We start from the raw sequence: 21506 nt of genomic DNA, 5'->3' as shown, positions 1-21506 counted from the left end.
TCTCGCAGCGCCGGGGCACAGTATCAGGGTAAAAACACACAAACAAACACACACTATCACCAAGTGTAAACTGCTGTACACTTTACCAAAGCCACCAGCCTGTCATGTTTTCTTTAAACAGGCATCGCTAAAGCATGTGAGCAGAACCTGAAGAAGACGTTCCAGTATAGTGGCCGCATTGTTCCCCCCAACAGCATGGAGCTGAAGGCCATGATGGTCAGTGACTCATTTTCTATTAATCATTAGGGAGGGAGGAAATATTCAGATCCTCAACTTAAAGGGGTAGTTCAGTTTTTTGATGTGGATTTGTATGAGGTACTTATCCATAGTCAGTGTATCACATGCAGTAGATAGTGGCTGATATGCCCCAAATTTTGAAGAAGCAGTAGAGGTACCGGTGTACGACTTTAGGCAATGTACTGCTCTGAACAGAGCCGGCAGCAAAATGCATTTTAGTCACCTAAAACAAAATCAATATCAGTTTAAGTGTACACTATGTATAGAATATTTTCACTGTTTTAAATTGGTGTCAGACAGCCTTTCCCAATAGTTAACCACCAAATATCGCTCTTTGCAAAGCAGCCAGACTCCTCTGGCAAAAACGTTTGACCATGCAGAACACGTGAATAGCTGGTCTACGTCTGCCTTAATAATGATTTGGTTTGTTTGAGTTATTGTTTGACTTCTGTAAACTTGAATCAACCCTTGAAAACACCAAAGTCACACAATAACACAAACAAACTAAGAGATCAAGGCAGCAGTAGACGAGTACCTCCCACGTTCTGTGAGGTAAAATTACTGTACCTCATGTACTATTGTCAAGATATAGTGACCGTTTCAGCAAATTTGACAAAGAAGTTACCAGCTGTAGCTTTACACTGATATTGATTTTGTAGGTTGACCTATTCTGAGGTGGATAAAAGATGTTTTGTTGCTGACCCTGTCAACAGCAGATTAAGCATCTCCCTTCATCGGTACTCCTGCTGCTTCTCCAAACTGTGACCATGCCAACAGCCATCAACTGTAGATAGTACACAGACAATGAATGAGTACCTCATACAAACCCACTTCAAATAATCCGAACTATCCCTTTAAATAAAACTAGTAATACCCAACGTGTAAAGACACTCGATTACACATCAAAGTCCTGGCTTGATTCAAGTAAAAAGAAGTAGTATTAGCAGTAAACTGCATCACAATAAAGGTTCTCATTATGCAGAATATCCACATTCAGATCTATATTATGTATGTTAAAGTCTTACTATTATTGATACAAGCAGCAAATTAATGTCCCAGCTGGTGGAATTTGGAGCTGATTTTGAAGGATAAAGCTGATAGTGTTCAATCATTTTTTTTTCTCATTGTTAACAAATCCCATGAAAAGACAAAAACCAACAAGTACTGTCTGTGTATGCACAGTACAGTCTGATATAGCTTATTCCTCTGTGCCACAGAGCTCCATTGTTGTCCAAAAACTATTAAAAACACATAAAGGAGCCACATTGTTGCACTGAGTTCCTTCATTACAGTGAAGAAAATGGGCACTGGAGCCTGAAAATAGCCTCCAACAAATACACTGTTTACTCCTGTTTGAGTGTCATTTGCCAAAAGCTACAGTGCACGGCCGTTTTAGGAAACAACTTTTAAAAAATTGAAACCGTACTTATTTCAGCATCAGTGGGCTTGAAGCTGAGACAGATGGGGTCGAGATGAGCAAATAGTCTTGAGAGATGAGCACGTTTTTTTTTTTTTCCTTCCATAGCAACCTGTTGACGATAACACGCCCAGACAATATCACCATCTTTATCCTTTAATTGTTTTTTATATTTTTGTATAGTTGAATATATACAGATAAATCATATTTTATAATCTGACACTATACTTTGTATGTAAAATCTAAAGGTAAAGCACACATACATACATATCAAAGTAGTACATACTCTTAGAAATAAGGGTCCCAAATGGGCAACCATTTGCTTCTCAAGAACCCTTTTTTGAAGAAATTGCTTTTCAAGGGTTTATTGTAAGATTAAGAACCCTTATCATTCAAAGAACCCTTTTTGTAAGGAGGAGTTTTCAAGGATTGATGAAATCCTCAAGGAACTCTTTTATCAAGGCCTTTTTGTACCATTTTGGTAGATCCCCCTAAGTGTGTTCTAGATAACACTCTTGGAATATAAAAAGGTTCTCAGTAGAACCCCCTGAATTTGTTCTAGATAACACTCTTGGAATATAAAAAGGTTCTCAGTAGAACCCCCTGAATTTGTTCTAGATAAAACTCTTGGAATGTAAAAAGATTCCCGGTAGAAGCATCTGACTATATTCTAGATAAAACCTGTGGAATATAAAAAGGTTCTCAATAGAACCTCCTGGTTCCTCCTCTATTCTATTCTGCCATCCGGGTGGGTTCTTGTTCACACCCATAGAAGGTAGAAAGGATCTGGATAGAAAACCCAGAGAGGGTTCTGGGTGAAACCTTTCACAGATGGTTCTAGTTAGAACCCTTTATGTTGAGTCCTAGGTAGAACTCTCTGAAGGGGCTCCAGGTGAAACCTTTATAAAAGGTTCCAACAGGGGCCAAAAAAGGTTCTCCAATGGGGACAAGCCAAAGAACCCTTTATGGTTCTAGTCAACACCTTCGTTTCTAAGAGTGCAGCACATAAGAACTGTACTTAAATATTTGTACTTAGTTACTTTCCACCACAGTATATGAAGGTCTAGCTTGTTAATGTTCTGAAAAATCAGCCACAGTCCAATAGTTCAGTGTGTGTACAGTACACATCTTAAGAGTGTGTTTTTACTTCCTCAGGCGGGGCGTAGTTCAAAACGTCAGCTGTTTCTCTTCCCTGGAGGCATTGAACGCCACGCAAAAATCAAAACCTGCTCTGTAAGTTTTCAGCCACTGTAAGCAGTTCACCACTACTGATGTCTGTGAGGAGACGGCCGTGAGATAAACTTAACTGTGTGTGTGTGTGTGTGTGTGTGTGTACGTCTGTGTGTGTGTGTGTGTGTGTGTGTGTGTGTGGTGCTTTTCAGGTTGCCCTGGAGGTGATCGAGGAGCTGTGTTATGAGATGGGTTTACACAGACTGGAGGCCATCGAAGAATATGCCATATTTTTAGTCACCAACAGAGGTGTGTTCACAGACGTCTTGTTTCTTTATCGCTCACACTCGCACACACATTAAACGTTGCGTTAGTAGACAGAGTCAATCTCCTCGCCGTTGTCAGTGAAGCAGATCCACTCACAGATCACATATCAGACTGTTCTCTGGTTTCTAGCTGTGGGAGAAAGTCACTCGTGTTCATGAGTCTGATAGGGCTGTCAGGGCAAAATAATGGGACAAGGCTCGATATCATGTTTTCATTTCTGATACTGATATGACAACACTGAGCCCCTGCCAATAACAATCAAAAGCTCTATTTGCACAGGACTAGTATTAGCAGGGGATCTCATGTGATTTAGGACTTAACCCCCCACATCTGCGCTTCATGCGGCGCATTCTCACAGGATAAGCGAAGTCTGTATTTTACTTGAATTTACTGACATTATCCTTCACATGATGTCAAGAATCTGCAACACATTAACGTTTCAGAGGCAAAGCATCTGTTCATCAGAAGCCACATTAATAATATAGTTTAGAGTTGTTTGTTTCCCACTTTATGCATGTGTTACAAGTATAAATACACTTTTGCAGCTCTCTGCATCATCACTCATTTAAACATCAATATAGTCGTTCTGACGGCACAGCTGTCGACTGCAGTTCAACATATTATGAGCTGCAGTCAAACTTCATTGTTCAGTTGTCTGAAGATGAAACCAATATTAAAAAAATTACTACTCCGAATCACTGAGATGCTGATTCACGCAGGACTAATATTATCACAGGTCCTCTGTGTTTAGCAAAATATGGTAAACCTCCACAATTATTACAAATCACCAGAGGTCCTCAGGTAACATCACAATATGTACAATATGTAGTTCATAAGACAATAATATAATACATTTTTCTAACCATTTCAAAAGAAACTTGCATGTGCTTCTACATTTTTTATGATATAATTAAAAGTAGCTTTTGTTATCATCCTCATTGCATGCACAACTCTGTCATATTCTTTTGCAGTACACTGCTGCTCTTCCAGTCTTATCAAGTTCTCAACAATGATTTTATCCATTAAATTGCTCACACAGATCTCTTTGCATCCCGTTGTGTTGTTGGTTTTTCTCTCCTTTAGTATTAAATATCTCCACATGATAACAGCTGGCAGCTGCTCTCACTCGTGTGCTATTCAAAAGCACAGCAGGTCACACAACATGTGGCTAAACAAGTACTAACATGATGTTTCAGGGTAATGGTGTCAGTAGTTTGGGTTGCATTCTAAAGGTCAGATACTGATTTTGAGTATTTTGTTAACTATCCATCACGACAGACAATATTAAGTTTTCAAATGTGTGTTGGTGTAATTAATCTTGTAAGTAAATATGCCTTGTTTTGTGTATTAAATAAAGCTGACGTGTGTGTGGGTGTGTGTGTCCAGGTCAGAATGTGCGTCCTCTGAACAAGCACGAGTACATCCTGGATGTTGCGACAGAGGCCGAGGTAGTCGACACAAACTACAGCTTCTGGTTCAGACGAGTCATCTGGACTCAGCCGCTCAAGTTCGATAACGAGCTCTGTGTGGCCATGCACTATAACCAGGTACGACAGGTGACGTTTCACATACATACAGGCAGTATACGTGACCTACATGTGTACATGTGTGTATGTTAACTGTGTTCGTGTGCATGCTTAGATCCTGCCGGACTACTGCAAAGGCCTGCTGAATGTTCTCCCACATGGAAAAGTGAGCGATCAACAGTTCCACCAGATCTCCAAACTGGCAGCTCTGCAGCACCGAGCCAAAGACATCATCTTCATCCCCAGCATGTGAGAAAACTTTAAGTTAAAAGGGTTGAGGTGATCTTTCTATCCGCCTTCAGCTTCAGTGATGAAATGATAAAACAGATCATCTAAAAAAAACAAGGTTTTTACTTTGTCATCCAGATTTCTTTATTAAAGGGATAGTTCAGATTATTTGTAGTCAGTGCATCACCTACAATGGATGGCAGTTGATACACCCCCAGTTTGGAAAGAGAGGAGTACCAGCACAGAAGATAAGCAATGTACTGCTCTGGACAGGGACAGCAGCAAAACATATTTTCACAACCATACTTTATGTTATATAGCCAACACTTAACTTTGCTGTCATACAGCCTTTTCTGATGGAAAACCACTGTTGTATCGGCTAAATATCGCTTCCTCTTTTTTGTGTTTTTGTTTGAATTCAATGATGTAAAAGGTTAGATCGGATTCATCAAAGTCACACAATTACAGAAGCAAAATAACAGATCGAGGGAGCGGTAGATCAGCAGTTCTGTGATGTAAAATTATGGTCTTTGCCAAAGGAGTCTAGTGGCTTTGGAGAGAGTGATATTTGGTTTATATAAGGGTGGTTCCCCATTAAAAAGGCTGTCTATTGGCAAGGTAAAGCAGTGAAAATATTCTAAATACAGTGTGCGCTTAAACCGATACTGATTTTTTCAGGTAGACCTTTTATTTTAAGTGGCTAAAGTTCTTTTTGCTGCTGACCCTGTCCACAAGAGCGCAACTTCCTATCTCTTATCATTGCTCAGTTCATGACCAGCACTTCATTGTATCTTTACAGTTGAGGGTGTAACAGATCAAACTCTAATCATAGAAATAGGATAATTGCAATTAAAAGAAAGGAAAAAAAATGGTGTCCTTAATACAGAGGACAGAGAGCATTTACATAAAAAATAGAAAAATAAACTGCTCCATACATTCTGGACAGTGCAGTAAATGAGACGTACAGTACGAACATATATCCAGACCTCCACCCTACAAATTTAATCCATTCCCTAAAAGACAACCATTTAGCCCATCATTTAATACAGTCAGCACTACCTCAGATTTTCTCCCAGGCTTTTAAATTGTTCCTCTCTCAATTTGTCTTCTTTTGGCTTCACTTTTGCCCCCCGATTCTTGTAATTACATTTAAAGCAATTATTCTGCGTTTTCTAAGTAAATATTAATTTTTATCCAATTTGTTATACAATTTTTCAGACCTTTCATATTTCCCTATTAACACTAATCCAATTTAATTTTAACATTGGTATAAGGCTAAAATTGGCATAAATTTCTTCAAATAAATCTGTTTTACTTGCAGGATAATTATTTTAGAAAAATCTCCAGAGAGGTAAAATTACTGTTTCTGTAATGGACTCTGGTTGATTTGAGCAGAGCAACGTTGCATATTTGTCTGGTTAAACAAAAATACTCTGTAAAAAAGGTCTATTTCTGCAGGGATCCTTTCCATAATGATAATAACTATCTGAGCCTGTCGGTGAAAAAAAGCACTTTTACGGGTTGATTCCACCAAGTACAGTGCATCTGCGTCACGGTTCTGATCTGTCCTCTGCACGGCTGCAAGCCCCACCAGCAGCGTATCAGAAACATTTCAGCAGCGAAGTGTTTTGCCCGCCTGATTATGTTTACTTGCTCAGATTTTGTTCATTAGGTTCTCTTTCCTTGCTCTTCTTGATAAGAAGCAGGCTACATGATTAAATAGTTTCTTTTCTGTTTGTCTTTATGATCATGAGTCTGCACGAAGTCTTTTATGTTGAAAATTAACCAGCTTCTCCCTGGCTTTTCTGTGTCTGACTTCCTGCCCGTTCGATCTGCTCTGTGCTAATTGACGTAAAAAATAATCCGTCAAAAATAGACTTGGTGCGTATTTGAAGTGGAAAGGAACGGAGAGCTGCTTCTGGGATGCACTGAGGCGCTGCTGGTCGAATCACAGGCACTGCATAGAATAGCTGCGATCAGCTCCGGCGGACGTGGCGCAACTGTAATGCGATGCAGCTGCGCCAGGTGGAAGTTAGCCATTAGTGGATATACTGTACAAAAACAAGCAAAAATACCAAAGTTATACTTAAGACAGTGCCTCTGTTTCAGCACATTCACTGGAGATGTACATTAGATGTATGGGCTTGTGTTAAATGTATTTTATTTTATTTTATTATCTATATGTATATTTGTCCAAATGCAGACGACATATAGGTAGTTAAAGTGGCACTGAGACCACAATGGATATTTTTCTACAGTTTTTATGATTTTCTGATGTTCAACACCCGTACAAGAAGAAGACTGATCGTTAAAGAGACCAGAATGCAGTGCGGTCAGTAGTTTTAGTGTTTAAAGTGCGTGACAGTTTATTTTTCCTCAACTGTAAAAACCCGTGTCCTGTCAGGCTCTTACTGTTGTTATCACTGTCTCTGTCCACCCACACAGAGCCGACAGCAGAACAGAGCAGCTCGCTGAGTAAAATAATTTTGAGAAATGTTGAGAAATCACTGAGTGGAGCAGACTTCTGTTTATCTGAGATTCTGTTCCTCGTCCTCTCTCCTCCAGACATGAACTATCGGAGTACATCGCCGCGCCTCTGTTCAAAAAGCAGCCACCCCAGCAGTGGGTTACCATGGTGACGCAGCACATGCAGCAAGTACAGACCCTGAACCCGCACCAGGCCAGAGCACAGTTTCTGGGTAAGATGCATGTCCATGTTGAGAACAGGCAACTGTGATATTGCCTAAACTCTACATGTGTAACAAGTCTGCCTTCCACAGTTAGGTGACGTGGCTAAAGTTCTCTATCTTAGTATGTGTAATATTGTATCACAGCCCACGCTGGGCCCGAAAAGTCCCTCTGCTAGAAGTGTAAAAACCTACACTCCCACGGTGGTCTGAGCTCCCAAGTCTGGACAGGACATCTATGAGCTACCAGCAAATTTATCAGCAGTTTACTTCATTGTCCATCAGGAAACTCTGTAAATCACAGCGACTTGAGGCGGAGCAGCTGGAGAACATCAGAGGGAAACCAGACAACGTTTTCTCCATAAAATATGATCCTGTTTGACCAAAATCAGCGTAGTGTGGTACTCAGTGCTGTAAAGCATTACCCACTTCTCCAGACACTAAAGTTACAGCAGGAGAACAGGCGTACGGGATGCAGAGTGGGAATGACAGAGGCGCCGCTCTCACTATTACAAGCCAGTGTATCATCAAAATGATTTTGAAGCTGTTAAGGTAGAATGCTTAGACACAAATCCTATATTTCCCATTATGCAACCCATCTGTTTTTTAAGACCCTCCCTTCAAGGTAGATGTTCATGTTTTTTAGATTCCAGGACGTCAGTTTTTAATGCAGACCTGTCTGTAAACATCACCAGGGTCATTTTTTCAACCAAATTCCATAACAACTTTTCAGCAAAATGTAATTCAAGTCGTGTGACAGAAAACCAAACTTCTTCACCTCCTCTTGGCTCTGTTTTCAGTCTTTATTATTCAATTTAGCCTGACAGGAGAGTATGGCCAATCACAGGTCGTTTCCAAGAGATGGTGTTCTTATTTGTTGTTATACAAATGCAGATGCGCATGTATGTCCCTTCAGCCTGATTCAATGGTGGAAAATCCTGCAGAAAATGCTGCAACTTGTGACAGATTTCAAATGATTCCTTTGCCTACAGTGGCATGCATTGTACAAAACACGTGCGAACATGTCTGAGCTCCACACCAGGGTTCGGGCTCATTATGTTCTGTGCCAGTGGCTTTGACGAGCAGCAAAGAGACACGATGTCAAACTAAGCGGCAACTCCTGGGGCTGAAAAATGAAGCCAATGTAGAAGTGCCAAAAACTGCTGTTCCTAAAATGGCCAGGCTGGCCCCAAAAGCATCAATCCCCATAGATCCCCACATTAGAATGTACAGCTTTACAGCAGAAATAAAAACGTTTACAGCCTGGGGCATAATTGTGTTTGATTTCTATTGCTAATTAGCTTGTTTGTATCAGCTGTACAGGGGTGATTTTTTATACAACTCACCTGTTTAAATTATATGAAAAGTTGATGATTCTGCTGTTAGCACCATAGCTGCTTGTAAAGCCTGGGGCGCTCTGGCCTGGGGCTGCAAAGCACTGGAAGGACGTCTTTGAGAAGATGGGTCACGACAAGAGAGGTCTTGACAAAGCTTACACCGGAGCATGGAGAGCATGAGGTCTTGCAGGGGACCCGGCTCCTGCTGCCCTCCAAGCTTGTAGGTTAGGTGGGAGAGGGTTAGTGGTGATGGATGAGAGCGATCATATGTCAACTCCCATGATCACACCCCTCTTTGGGTGAAAACAAGCACCGTAAAAGCGACCAGTCAGTATGTTTGTTTGGGTCAAATACTTAATCACTGGTTAGATGATGGTATTGAGTAAATGACATGTGTGCTGATTGTCTGTAGATGAAAGTAAGAGTCATAGTGATGGTGTAACTGAAGTTTTTACTGTGAAAAAATATGGTCCTACCACAAAACACCTGCTGTTAGAGTGGAGTTTGGCTCAAGAGTACCAAAACAGCAAAATAAAGTGTTTTAACAACATATTAACAATAGATTTAATATAGTAGTTGTAGTAGTTTGTCCAATTTGATAGAACATTGATAATTACGCTGTCTTTCTTGACATCAAGAAAGACAGCGTAATTGCTCACCTGCCTGGCCAAAGGATCAGAGCTCCTAATAGCTAAACTGTGATACAGTTTCTTATTTTATGCATTTAAACTGGCAAAGACCTTGTAATTTGTGTTGACTGCCAGTCAAAATAGTGTTATTGTTTTCATCCAAAAAGGGGTGGGGGTATGACGCAGGAGCAAAGTACCCAGACAGGTTGCTCTTATGCACACAGGCAGCAGAAGGGTTTGCATTCTGTATGCTCGGTTGTTGCACACTGGTCCTTTAATAAAGTCAGTTTTTGTCTAATTGATGTGGTGTCTCCTCAGAGAATAAAAATATGACAGCCTGTGCTCACTCTTGTTAAATTCTGTCTCTGTGCGTGCAGGTCTGGTCAGTGCCTTCCCCATGTTTGGCTCCTCATTCTTCTACATCCACAGCAGCAGCTCCACCACCTTCTACGCCCCCTGTATTGTTGCTGTCAATCAACACGGTCTCCACTTCTTGCACAAAAATACACACGTAAGGAACCCCCTACACACACGCCCATTCACAGTCGTCAAGCTCTGATCTGACTCATCTCGTCGTGACTGAAACTTGGGCCCAGAAGTGGAGTCACAGTTTAAATAAGACAGCTGTGTGTTGCATTGTTTGATCTCTGTGGTGCAGGAGCTGATGACAGTGGTCCCCCTGGTGGAGGTGCAGTCCAGCCGCACCCAGAGGCCCACTGCTGGAACGAGTTACCCGTACGTGGACCTCACGCTGGGGGACATGCACACCCGGCGGGTCATTCAGCTGCAGCTGGAGCAGGTATTACGCAAACACACACAAGGACGCTCTTCAGAGGCCACACATGATCATTGTCAGCGCTGCGGTCTGTGTGCTCATGTCGCTGTGTTTGTCTGCAGGGCCTGGAGTTGTGTCGAGTCATCGCCATGCAGGTGGAAAACATGATGTCTGTGCGGGATAAAAGGCTCACCCTGCCACCCAGCGAGATCACCATGTTATAACACACGCTTAACTGTACGCACACACTTTTATGAACACACACAAGCATATGTTAGACTTATAAAAAGCCTACCTCTTCTTGCCTTCAGGTGTTTGTGGTGTGTCTCACACACACACACACTAAATATGATATATGAATGCAAAGGTGTACCCTGAAGTCAGTCTTACTTCTACTTGATTATGTTACTGCATTACCTGAACAAAGTGCACCATAAGACAGTGAAAATTACTTATAGTTCATGTTTCTTTCAGGTTGACACATTTGTAATTGCACTTAGGACTGTAGTTTTAATTAAACATTAAAGATGTTTTATCTGTACAGACGCTGTTAACGAACTGTGAAGAAGAGTCATAGGCCTGTGCCTTGTCATTAAGTTTTATAACTGACATGCAACGTTTTTTATTTTTCTATTTATACTGGTTACTGTAAAACTTGATGTTACTGTAAACAATTGTTATATTCAGTCAATATTAATACATCAACTGTATTGTTTTGTAAAGAATATTTTATCAAAATAAAATAAGCAAATTTGAAGAGAGATGAGTGCTGAGTGATTAAAATGATTAAACAACAAAGTATTTGGTATGAAGACACATCACTATAAAATGGCACAATTAAATGTTTTCATAGGTATCGACACTAAAATAAATAATAACAAAATTTCTAAAATATTTATTTTAGTGTCTTGTGCAGGGCTGAAAGTAACATTTTCATTTTATCTATAAATTGTCTCAAAATTGTGAAAAATGGATTTTGAACATTTAATTAACTGGTTAGTTGGTCAAAGGGAAATTAATCAGCAGTTTTTTTCTCTGAATTAATTGTTTAAGTTGTTTTCTCTGCAAAAGAGCCAAAAATTCATTTGTTCCAGCTTCTCAGACCTAAATAATGGCTGATATTCTGCAGTGATGTTTAGCTGAATACGTTTGGGCTTTGGACTGTTTGTTTGGACCAAAAAGGCAATTCGGGTCAGATTTTTTTTTGGTTTCGATGGATACTTTTTTAAAAATTATTATTGATTAATCAAATCTTTTATTTATCAATTAATTATAAAATGATGGCATACTAAATGCCAGATAATAGTAAAAAAAAAAAAAAGACGATAAAGTACTGGAGTTTGTCCCCAGAGCCCAAGGCATTGGCTTTTTGTTATGACCAAATGAAGAGTACATTATATATATATATATATATATATATATATATATATGTGTATATATATACATATGTAAAAAAAAAATACAAATGTAAATACAGTCTTTACTTTCAACAAATATCACAAAATAGATCTGTGTGTCTGTGTGGCCTTCTTTTCCATTCTTGAAATATTTAACAGTAAATATGGACCCAGAAATGTTCTTATATTTTTTCAACCAATACCAATAACTGATAATTATGTACTTCTCATAGCTGACAACAGAAAATGCAACATGTCTGTATTTTAAAAAGAAGTTCATGTAACGTGTAGTTCATGGACAGCTGAGTGAGAAAGGCTGAGATGTAGTGAGCAAAAATGTTAGATTTAATATTACACAGCTCTGACTGAATCAAATCTAACTGACGTCACTGTTAGAAAAAAACAAAGAACAGCTCTAACTCTTCAACTGTTCACTTATTTTTTTTGAAGAAAAGTACATCAAAAGTCTGAGAGCTGCAACAACTTGTTCATTAATTAATTAGTTAATCAAAAGAAAATTAGTTTCCAACTATTTTAAGAATTTATTAATCGTTTCAGTATTTTTTCAAGCGAAAATGTCAAACATTTGCTGCTTCCTACTTCTTAAATGTATGGCTTTGCTGCTTTTTTAATGGCCGTTAATCAAGAGTCTTTGGGTTTTAGACTGTTGGTTGGACAAATGAAGCAGTTTGAAGATTTGAAAATTTTGATGAGCTGTTTTCCCAATTTATTTACACTTTATAGATTAAATCATCAATTGCTTAATCATGAAAATAATCAGCAGATCAATCAATAATGAAAATATATATTTTTAATTCATTCATTATTTAAATTACTTGCAGGCATAATTTTGACTTAGAATTCACATCAAATGCTTTGACATAATCTGTCAAATCAGATATTATTATAGCCAATATTTATTATATTTTGCATTTCTCATAAATACTTATCTGTTATACTTATTATTGTTATTTCATATTCCTCTAAATACCCATTTATAATAATTATTCTTATTGTTACCGCACCACTCCTTAAATTAGCAGTGTGAACTTTCTGGAAATATATGAGGGGTCGGGAGGACAAAATTAGCTGTAGTCTGAAGTGTCTCCTTAAAGTTCCCAAAATGGATTTATAAGTCTTCTGTCCAGGACACGTGATAGTCCCTCCCCAAACCAGCAGCCGTCACCGCCGAGCATGCGCAGACGTGTAGCAGGTTACACGAGTTTATTTTCAGCCTTTCTCTTGCAGACGCGCTATGATGGTGTAAACTGACCGCGGTGAAGCCTTGTGCGGATATATAACAATGTTTTTCCCGGATTATTGGAGGTAAAACCTGAGTGGAAACGTCTCCGGAGCACCGAGGTCTGGAATTCAGCGGTGACATGTGAAATGTTGCTGCGTGGTTTGTCGGTATTTCCAGGCGGCAACGGACAGACCAAGCCAGGCTAGCTTAGCTTAGCCGACTAGCCAAGCAGACAGCACGGCTCGGCTAGCTATCGTTAGCCTCTCTGCTGGCTGAGCGTGTTGGAGTGTCGACGCAGCGTTTGTCACAACTCTGCCTGTTTGTAAACGCATGTTAGTTTCATCTACAGCTTGCCAGGGATCGCGCCAGGCTGGTGTTTGAATGCACGGGCAAGGTGGCGGATCTGTTTAGCTAATGATAGCTAGCTTATTTGTGTACGCTGGACACCGCTGTGAGTGAGAGTGGCCCCTTCAGCCAGCCATACACGTCGTCAAACACTGCTTTTGACATCCAGTCCGCTCATATTAACCACACTGAGTTAAACAGTGTTGAAATGCAGCGCTGATACATGCTAACTGTTAGCTAGGAGCTCACGTCGCACTACAGTAGTCGTATTGTTTCGGCTGACATGGCAGCCAGCGGATACTCTGACCTGAGGGAGAAGCTCAAATCCATGACTCCACACAGAGACACCGAGGACAAGAACAAATACGTGGACGGGACGAGTAACGGCAGCGGAAAGAGTAGAAAGCGCAAGTTCAGAGAGTCAGACGACGACGAGTATGATCACAGCGATGACAGCGCGGAGTTGAGGGAGCAGGAGGCCCGCAGGGTGAGGAGCAGCATCCAGCAGAGGAGCATCTTCACCCCAGAGGAGTGTGCCCTCATCGAGGAGAAGATCGACGACGTGGTGGCACAAGGAGAGGCTGGTCTCTACCGTGAGCACACCGTGGACAGGGCACCCCTCCGCAACAAGTACTTCTTTGGGGAGGGCTACACCTATGGATCCCAGCTGGAGAAGCGTGGACCGGGTCAGGAGAGGCTGTACCGCAAAGGAGAGGTGGATGAGATCCCGAGTTGGGTGCATGAGCTGGTGATTAAGCGTCTTGTGTCCAGTGGGGTGATCCCTGAAGGGTTTGTCAACAGTGCAGTCATCAATGATTATCAACCAGGTGGCTGCATTGTGTCCCATGTGGATCCTCTGCACATCTTTGCACGACCCATTGTCTCAGTGTCCTTCTTCAGTGACAGCGCGCTGTGCTTCGGCTGCCGCTTCCAGTTCAAACCGATCCGGGTGTCCGAGCCTGTGTTTGTCCTGCCTGTGAGGAGAGGGAGCGTCACAGTACTCAGGTAACTATGTCTGTGTTTGCACATGGCCGTGTTTGCTGTCATGCACTGATTGAACTGCCACTTTTGTGTGTGTAACTTAAAGCATCTCTCTTTCTCAGTGGTTACGCTGCTGACGACATCACCCACTGCATCAGACCCCAGGACATCAAGGAGCGGCGTGCAGTCATCATCCTCAGAAAGTGAGTCACCAGACAATCAGTTTCAAAGTAATTATCCCATATGTGAAATCTCACTGTGATCCATGTGTTTTCTCCTCTGTCTGCCAGGACCAGACCCGACGCTCCTCGACTGAACTCTGACAGCCCTTTAAGCTCTTCTCCCGCAGAGAGACCTGCTTCTCTGAAAGCCAAACGCTCTCACCGCAAAGCAGACCCTGATGCTGCTCACAGGTATATGCCTGCATGTACAGACACAGTGGAGGTCTTCATGATAGATCTGATAGATGGTTTCCAACCCTTTTTCTTTGAATCTGAGGAAAGCTGAGACAAACCAGCCCGCACACATACACAAAAAGAAGTGGTGATTCAATCCAAGGCTTTACTGTCCAAATATATAATAAACACCAATTGAATTGTTTCCATTTTTAGAACTTACTTTTGGTAGATGCCTCTTTTCCAGTATAAGCTTAACATTTTATCTGTTACAACCCAACAGAGTTGACCAGTGCACACTCATCCTTACCAAAAGAGGTCACAGAGTTGTAGCCCACTAAGTAATCTATTATTTTTAATTGAGAACAAAGAAATGTATCTTTTCAGATAGTTTTGTCCACAACCTTTTGTATAAATTGTGATTTTTAGTTGATGTGTATATCTAATTTTGACACCTGCAGAGCAGACAGAATCTTGGGGACCTCCTGTGATTTCTGGTGTTCCCTAAGTGGGGACCTGGACCCCAGGTTGCAAACCAATGCAGTAGATAAAGAGATGTGGAAAACCTACAGGACTTTCTTAAATTAATGAAAAACAAATGTGTAACCTGATGTAAAGAGCCACTTCACTAACGTCAGAAGAAATAATTACATTTTTAAGGGATCTAATACTAACCTTATTACTGCTGAAAAGAAATACCGTGTTTGTGGTGAGGAGCAGAGGAGAGGCAGGTGACATGACAGCAACTTGTTATGTTACTTTAAGCGCAATAAAATCTTCCCAGTTAGTAAATTATTTATTTAATTTATCTAAAACCAAAGATAGACATATGTTGACCCCAAACGAGTCAAGTCAATGCTACACAGCTTCTCCCCCTCAAACAAGTGTTGTGTTACGTGTGTTGTGAGACTCAACTCAACTCTGTTTCAGAGACCAGAGAGGTGTTTTTAAAAACCTCTGAGTGCTCAGCTCTCAGTGCTTTTGTAGCTTTTAACTGAATCGCTGTGGTCTGAAGTTAAGTTTTTCCTCCTACGTTACTGTTTGTACTTTCTGATATCAGTTTTATTTTACTGTTTTCATGTTTGCCCTCAGCTGCCTAGCAGTTGTTTAGTTACTGCTGACTAAACACTGCATAACACCAACACTGTCAGCAATAGTATGCACATCTGCCTAACAAGCAGCTGTAACTGAGTAGTTTTTTTTTCCCTGGAATTCACTCACTCTGTTCCACCTCAAAAACTCATTTGTCTCTTTAGACGAGTTGAGTCATCTTGGATCCACTTGGGTATTTGGCTGTGTGCAGACAGACTTTAGCTCTGCGTAAAAAAAAAATATAAAAAATGCAGCCCTCTCATTCATTTGATTGAAGTCATTTTGTTGACCTATTGGAGGGCTCTGGCCAAAAATCCCAGCGTTTGTCCATCAAAACTTTGGACCAGGCCCAACTAATGTAGGAATGTGATGCAATAATGCAACGCTGTATTTCTGCTGTTTGTTTACCTTGTGATTGTTGTGACAGTAGCCATGATAACTTCCCAGAGCGCTTAAATCCTTCCTCATAACATTATAATCACCGTGTGGTGTTTTGGCGTCACTCCAGTTGTACTTCGTGGATCGCATTTCATCTGAAATCCAGGACCTGACACAACAAAAGCACCACCAATAATGTATTTATTTAACGTAGAGCTGTTGTCAGTGCTCACTTGCATTTATTGACATACTGACCTGCCTCTATTGACATGGAGATCCTGCCTCGATTCAGAGAGACTAAATACAATTTGGACACAGTCCAACCCAACTTGGTTCAGGTCTTGGTTTTCAGGACATAATTGAACCTGTGATTACCTTGAAAGCTCCTCTGCACCTTTTACATTAATCTGATAATTTAACTTGTTGCTGTCATGTCTGAATAAGCAGCGTGGTCACTATTACATAAAAGTCACCGCAGCATTCCTATCAGGTCAGACACTGTGACACACTATGGTTTCACTTTCAACATGGTACAACTCTGGATTCAGTGCATTCAGATTAATGTAAAGGCTGCAGCTAAAATATACACAGAAATGTGCAACATGTTCAGCCTTCTAATATCACTGTAAAGACTGACATTTTAAGAGACTATGAAAGAGGACAGAGGATATATTTCTTCTTATATTATATTAGCATAACAACAGTTTCCTCCTGTGGTGAGACCAGGGCAGAAAAAGTTAAAAGTTCAAAACAAATCACCCACAAAGTAATAATCTAATAATAATCAGTAACAATCTAACCACCACTCAGTCTTAATATTTTCAGTGTTCATAGAGTTCTGCAGAAATGATCTGTTTTTGTAGGCCAACCTGCACGTTAGCATCACTGTGGTTTAGAGCTTCAGCGTTTTATTGATAAATTGATTATTTATAAATTATCAAATTAATCAGCAACTATTTTGATAATCGATTAATCAGTTTAAGTGTTGTGGACAAAACAAGACATTTGAGGACATCATCATCATTTTTCCTAATTTTCTGACATTTCATGGACCAAACAACTAAGCGATTAATCAAGATAATGATAAACAGATTAACCGATAATGAAAGTAATCATTAGTTGTTATGTCAATGAAAAGCAAATGGGGTTTTTCAACTGGATTTTGCATTTATGCAGAAAATAAGCTCAATGGCAAAGAAAGGTTTCTGATACTGACATGTTTTCTTCAGCAAGATAATCTTCACATACGAGTACAACTTTTAAGATCTTTGAAGCGCAACACGATCACAAGGAGTGAAAATCTAACATTAGGTTATAAACAAACTGCGCAGTGGTCACATGACTCCCTAACCACCACTTAGTCACTTTTGCTCAGCATGCCACTTCAGTCTCATTTAGCCACTTGTTAAATCACTGTTAAGTGTCTGAACTTTACCAGCCACTTTCATATTTTACCAGCACTTGGCTGGTGCTAATGTCCCACCCTGCCAAAAACCCATTTAAAAAAAAACATTGACTCTGAGACAAGGGAAGCGGAGGTGCTAATATGCTAACTCATTTCCAGGTTTTAGAACTGCTTCCTGCGGCGCTCATATTTGTTCTGTGTAGAGGAGTGAAAGAAAATGTTTCACATAAATGATGATATGAGCTGATAGGAATTCCTGCCATTCAGCGCTTGTGCACTGCTGGACTTTATAAAACAGGCAGCAGAATAGAGCTTTTCACAGCAGCCATTTTGGCATGAAATCGTAGTGTAAGTGTTTAGGTGTGTAGGTGTTACCAGTGATACCAATTAAGGTTCTGCTCATGCAGGTCAAACAGAGTCAGGGCTGGAAATTAACACCAGCTGAGTGCTGGGAAAATGTGAAAGTGACACAGACACAAAATAAAGATTTACTGTGAAGTGGCTGGTGAATATGAGCATTTATCTGTCAGTGGCTGGTGGATGTTCACATTTGGAAAAGTTAATTTCATACCCTGGGGTGCTGTTAGCGTGCATGCTGGCTCACTGGAAAGGCTCTGTTACACTGATGCAACAGGATCTTAATTAGTATCATTGGTACCACCTGTGTTTACTCTACTATTTCATATCAATATGGCTGCCTTGAAAGGGGTCTATTCTTTCTCTAATGACATTAAATGATGAGATTGAGTGAGTGAAAATATATCAAGGGATTTGCTGTGAGAAGCAAGGGCGAGCGTTCCCCACTCTGACGATGATCATTAATTAAGACTTCAAAGGGAAAATAATTTAAAATCCATCAGTGAAGCAGCCCGTGAAGGAACAGACAACTGTCTTCTTTCTCAACATCATAACATTGTTAACTCACTGCTCTCTCTCTCTCTTGCACCAGGTGCCAAATATTGCACGAGCACTGTGGCTCTTTTTATGCTGCCATGTCTGAATGAAGCCGTAAAGTCACCCGTATGAATGACAACATGCTGTCACTTTAACAGCTTCATGAAGCCATTAATGTTTTATATTGCACGTCTGAAAAGAGCTTGATTCGGTTCATTAATCTGAAATGGGACAATGCTCATTAATCAGCATTCAAACAAAAGTAAACGCACCCGAGTTAGCTGAAAGCTTGGCATAATATAAAACATCGAAATCTTATTTGGTATGCTCATCTTTCTAATTTCCTACCAGAAAGAAATTATCATTCTTCACGTCAAAGGCTTCCTCAGAGCTACTCTGCTTTTGAAATTATCTCACAAAATGCACACGTTTTGAAAAGGAAAAAACCTGATGAGCAGACCAACAACCCAGCAGCAAAAAACACAAAGAACATCTAGCCAGTTGAAACTCACAAAGTATGATGCAGCATTTATTGCTGCTCATAAGAGTATGACCAACCCTCTCAAATCAGTGTTTAATACTGTCTGTGAAACAAAAGCGCCATACAGAGGCTGGGGAAAAAAAACTGCTGACTTCGGCTTTTTCAAGGCATCTTGCAAAAGGGGAGCCCAGATCATATGCTAATACTATTTGTGGGCCTTTGGCATGGAAAAGTTTGTGAAGCTCTGGTTTAAGAGACTCTTGTGCAAGAGAGATTTGTAACGGAAACTACAGTAATGCAGCAGTGTCCCAATCAAATCAGGATAAATGATCCAAATCTGACTTTGCGTCTCGATCTTTCTCCTCCACCAGGCCGAGAGTTCTGGAGATGGACAAAGAGGAGAACAGACATCCGTCTGCGTCCCGTCACCGTCGTCACAGCATCAGCTCAGAGAACTACTGGAGGCGTGGTCAAGACTCGGACAAACACCGGGAGAGTTCGGGACGCAAAGTCAAAATGAGACGCCATTGAGCGCTTTGTCTGTCGCACATGTACACATATAAATATACCCGCTCTTTTATGTATTTCAATATTGTACCATTCTTTGATCGGTCATCATTTTCTGGCTCCAGTTTTAGTCTGGCACAAGGAGCACAGTCATCATGTTGTCTGCAATTTGATTTGAGTCTGGATCAGTTTGAGTGCATATTTGTTTCTGGCAGACGAAGCTGGCGTCTCTGCTACACAGTACAGATCCTTAAGTTACTTACCACAGTTCAGTACAGGCTCTGTTGTTTAAACTGTTCAATTACCTTAAATTAAATGTTTCTTATTTCTGTCCATAGATACTTCAAAATGGCATGTATTTTTTGTAACCAAGTTGTACAGAACGCAAGAGCTAAAAGAAAGATGTATGTATGGACTTGTACAAAAGAACCTGAGCTGTAATCTAACTTGTTATAATGTACAATACGTTTGTATAGTCTTTGATTGGGGAAACTTTTATGCAGAAAGAAGCCTTTGTTTTTTTGCACCTTCATTTTCTGACCTATACCTTTACTGTGCCATCCCAGATCTTTGCTGTTTGTTCACTACAGCCTTCCTGTCGCAGTTTTGACGTTGAAACAAACTGGCAGATGTGCAGCCATGCTGTCTGTGTTATGATTTGATGCAGCTGTGGTGGCTCGTCTTGGTGGAGGTGCATCGACTAAACTGAAGCTTTATGGAGTAATGACAAACTCAGGCCTTGTTTTGCACTCCTGCTTCAGTCTGAAGTTGCTTTACCTTATACAATGACAGAGGTCATGCTATTGCTGTTCTCTATTAAATCTAATTTTTCCTCATTTAAATTGGGTGATATTTGGGTCAGTCAGGACTTAATTTGTGCAAAGCCAACACTATTAAGTCTTGTTTAACTGGAGTCTAAATACGCAGGCAAGATGAAGCTAAATTTCCAGATGTATTTGTCCTTGTGGTTTGCTGTGTAAACACAGATAAATTTGTTTCTTGCAGTCCAGTCAGCCATATTTGGCAGAGGTACTGACTGCTAGGTTAGTCTGGAGTTACACATGACCAAAAATAACCTTGGTTCGGAGAGGAAATTACTTTCTAAAAACAGAATGAGTTGTGTTCATGGTTTTCAGAATCTCTGCTGCAGTTGTGAACTTGGAACATGTGAGCAAAAGTTGAAAGAAGTAAATACTGGAGCTCTTCAAACTGAGAATGGGACACTAACTTTGTGGACACATGGGTGGCACATATTAAAGGTGGTTTTGTGGAGTTTAGTTGTCATGTTTCTGGCTACAGAGGTGCAGGCTGAAGTGAAATAAAGCTGGCATTGTTTCCACAGGGTTGGTCTGCCATTCATTAAAACAAGGTTGTTCCTCAACTGAGCTGGTTGTTCAAACAGGCTGAAGAAAAACAAACTGGAGTTTGTCGCAGTCACTCTCACGTTATTTGGCATTTATAAACCAAGCTGAGTGGAGTCTGGCTGTCACCCTTATTGATATCTAACATTTATCTAGGATCTAGGGGGATTGTTACTTTATTGATTAATGTTAATATAATAACTTAGGGTGAGAAGACAAATTTGGCCTTTTGCTATTAATTTTCTCTCAATATTTCCTTAATTTGTATTTTAGTTTCTATATCATGCATCCTCAATATTTCAGTAGTTATTTATATTTCAATAAAGACAATTCATAACATGTATTTGCTTTTAAATATTTTCAGTTGTGCAATCAAAGGCAACAGAACATCATTCCAAAGAAATGAACAGGATCAAAATTTTCATAAAATGATAAAAAAAAAAATGGAACTAAGTACAGGGAGGAGAGAGGACAGCAGCATGTTTTTTTTACGATAAAAAATTATTTGATTTGATATCAAATATAAAGATTTGGCTTTAGCTATTGGACTATCAATAATTTAGATCTTGAGTGCATAGGAGGAAAGCAGCCTGGAATTGATAAATTGGCAATTAATCTGCAATTTATTTTCATAATTACTTTAATTTAATAGTCTATGAATGTCAAGCAATTGCAAAAAATGATGTCTTCAAAT

At 40.2% G+C, this 21506-nt stretch overlaps 2 protein-coding genes across 2 annotated transcripts in view; both read left to right on the top strand.

The window, feature by feature from the left end:
* myo15ab (myosin XVAb) overlaps positions 1-11090 on the top strand; it is a 64083-nt gene extending 52993 nt beyond the window's left edge. Inside the window, exons 65-74 of the mRNA XM_084712531.1 lie at positions 1-28; positions 122-216; positions 2810-2887; positions 3037-3133; positions 4538-4698; positions 4793-4926; positions 7471-7604; positions 9936-10069; positions 10217-10357; positions 10456-11090. The exon at positions 1-28 is cut by the window's left edge and continues 103 nt beyond it. Coding sequence (XP_084568657.1) covers positions 1-28; positions 122-216; positions 2810-2887; positions 3037-3133; positions 4538-4698; positions 4793-4926; positions 7471-7604; positions 9936-10069; positions 10217-10357; positions 10456-10557 — 1104 coding nt within the window. The 3' untranslated portion in view covers positions 10558-11090. The remainder of the gene's footprint in view (positions 29-121; positions 217-2809; positions 2888-3036; positions 3134-4537; positions 4699-4792; positions 4927-7470; positions 7605-9935; positions 10070-10216; positions 10358-10455) is intronic.
* Positions 11091-12925: 1835 nt separating this feature from the next.
* Positions 12926-20790, top strand: alkbh5 (alkB homolog 5, RNA demethylase). The gene is made up of 4 exons (XM_084714950.1): positions 12926-14323; positions 14422-14502; positions 14590-14712; positions 19316-20790. The coding sequence occupies exons 1-4, from the start codon at positions 13602-13604 to the stop codon at positions 19473-19475; spliced, it is 1086 nt and encodes a 361-aa protein (XP_084571076.1). The 5' UTR covers positions 12926-13601; the 3' UTR covers positions 19476-20790.
* Positions 20791-21506: the final 716 nt, after the last annotated feature.

The sequence above is a fragment of the Lutjanus erythropterus genome, chromosome 3, assembly GCF_056507025.1.
Source record: "Lutjanus erythropterus isolate fLutEry1 chromosome 3, fLutEry1.hap2, whole genome shotgun sequence".
NCBI classification, from domain to species: domain Eukaryota; kingdom Metazoa; phylum Chordata; class Actinopteri; order Lutjaniformes; family Lutjanidae; genus Lutjanus; species Lutjanus erythropterus.
Note: the sequence above shows the minus strand (reverse complement) of the source record. Positions and strands in the feature narration are given on the sequence as shown.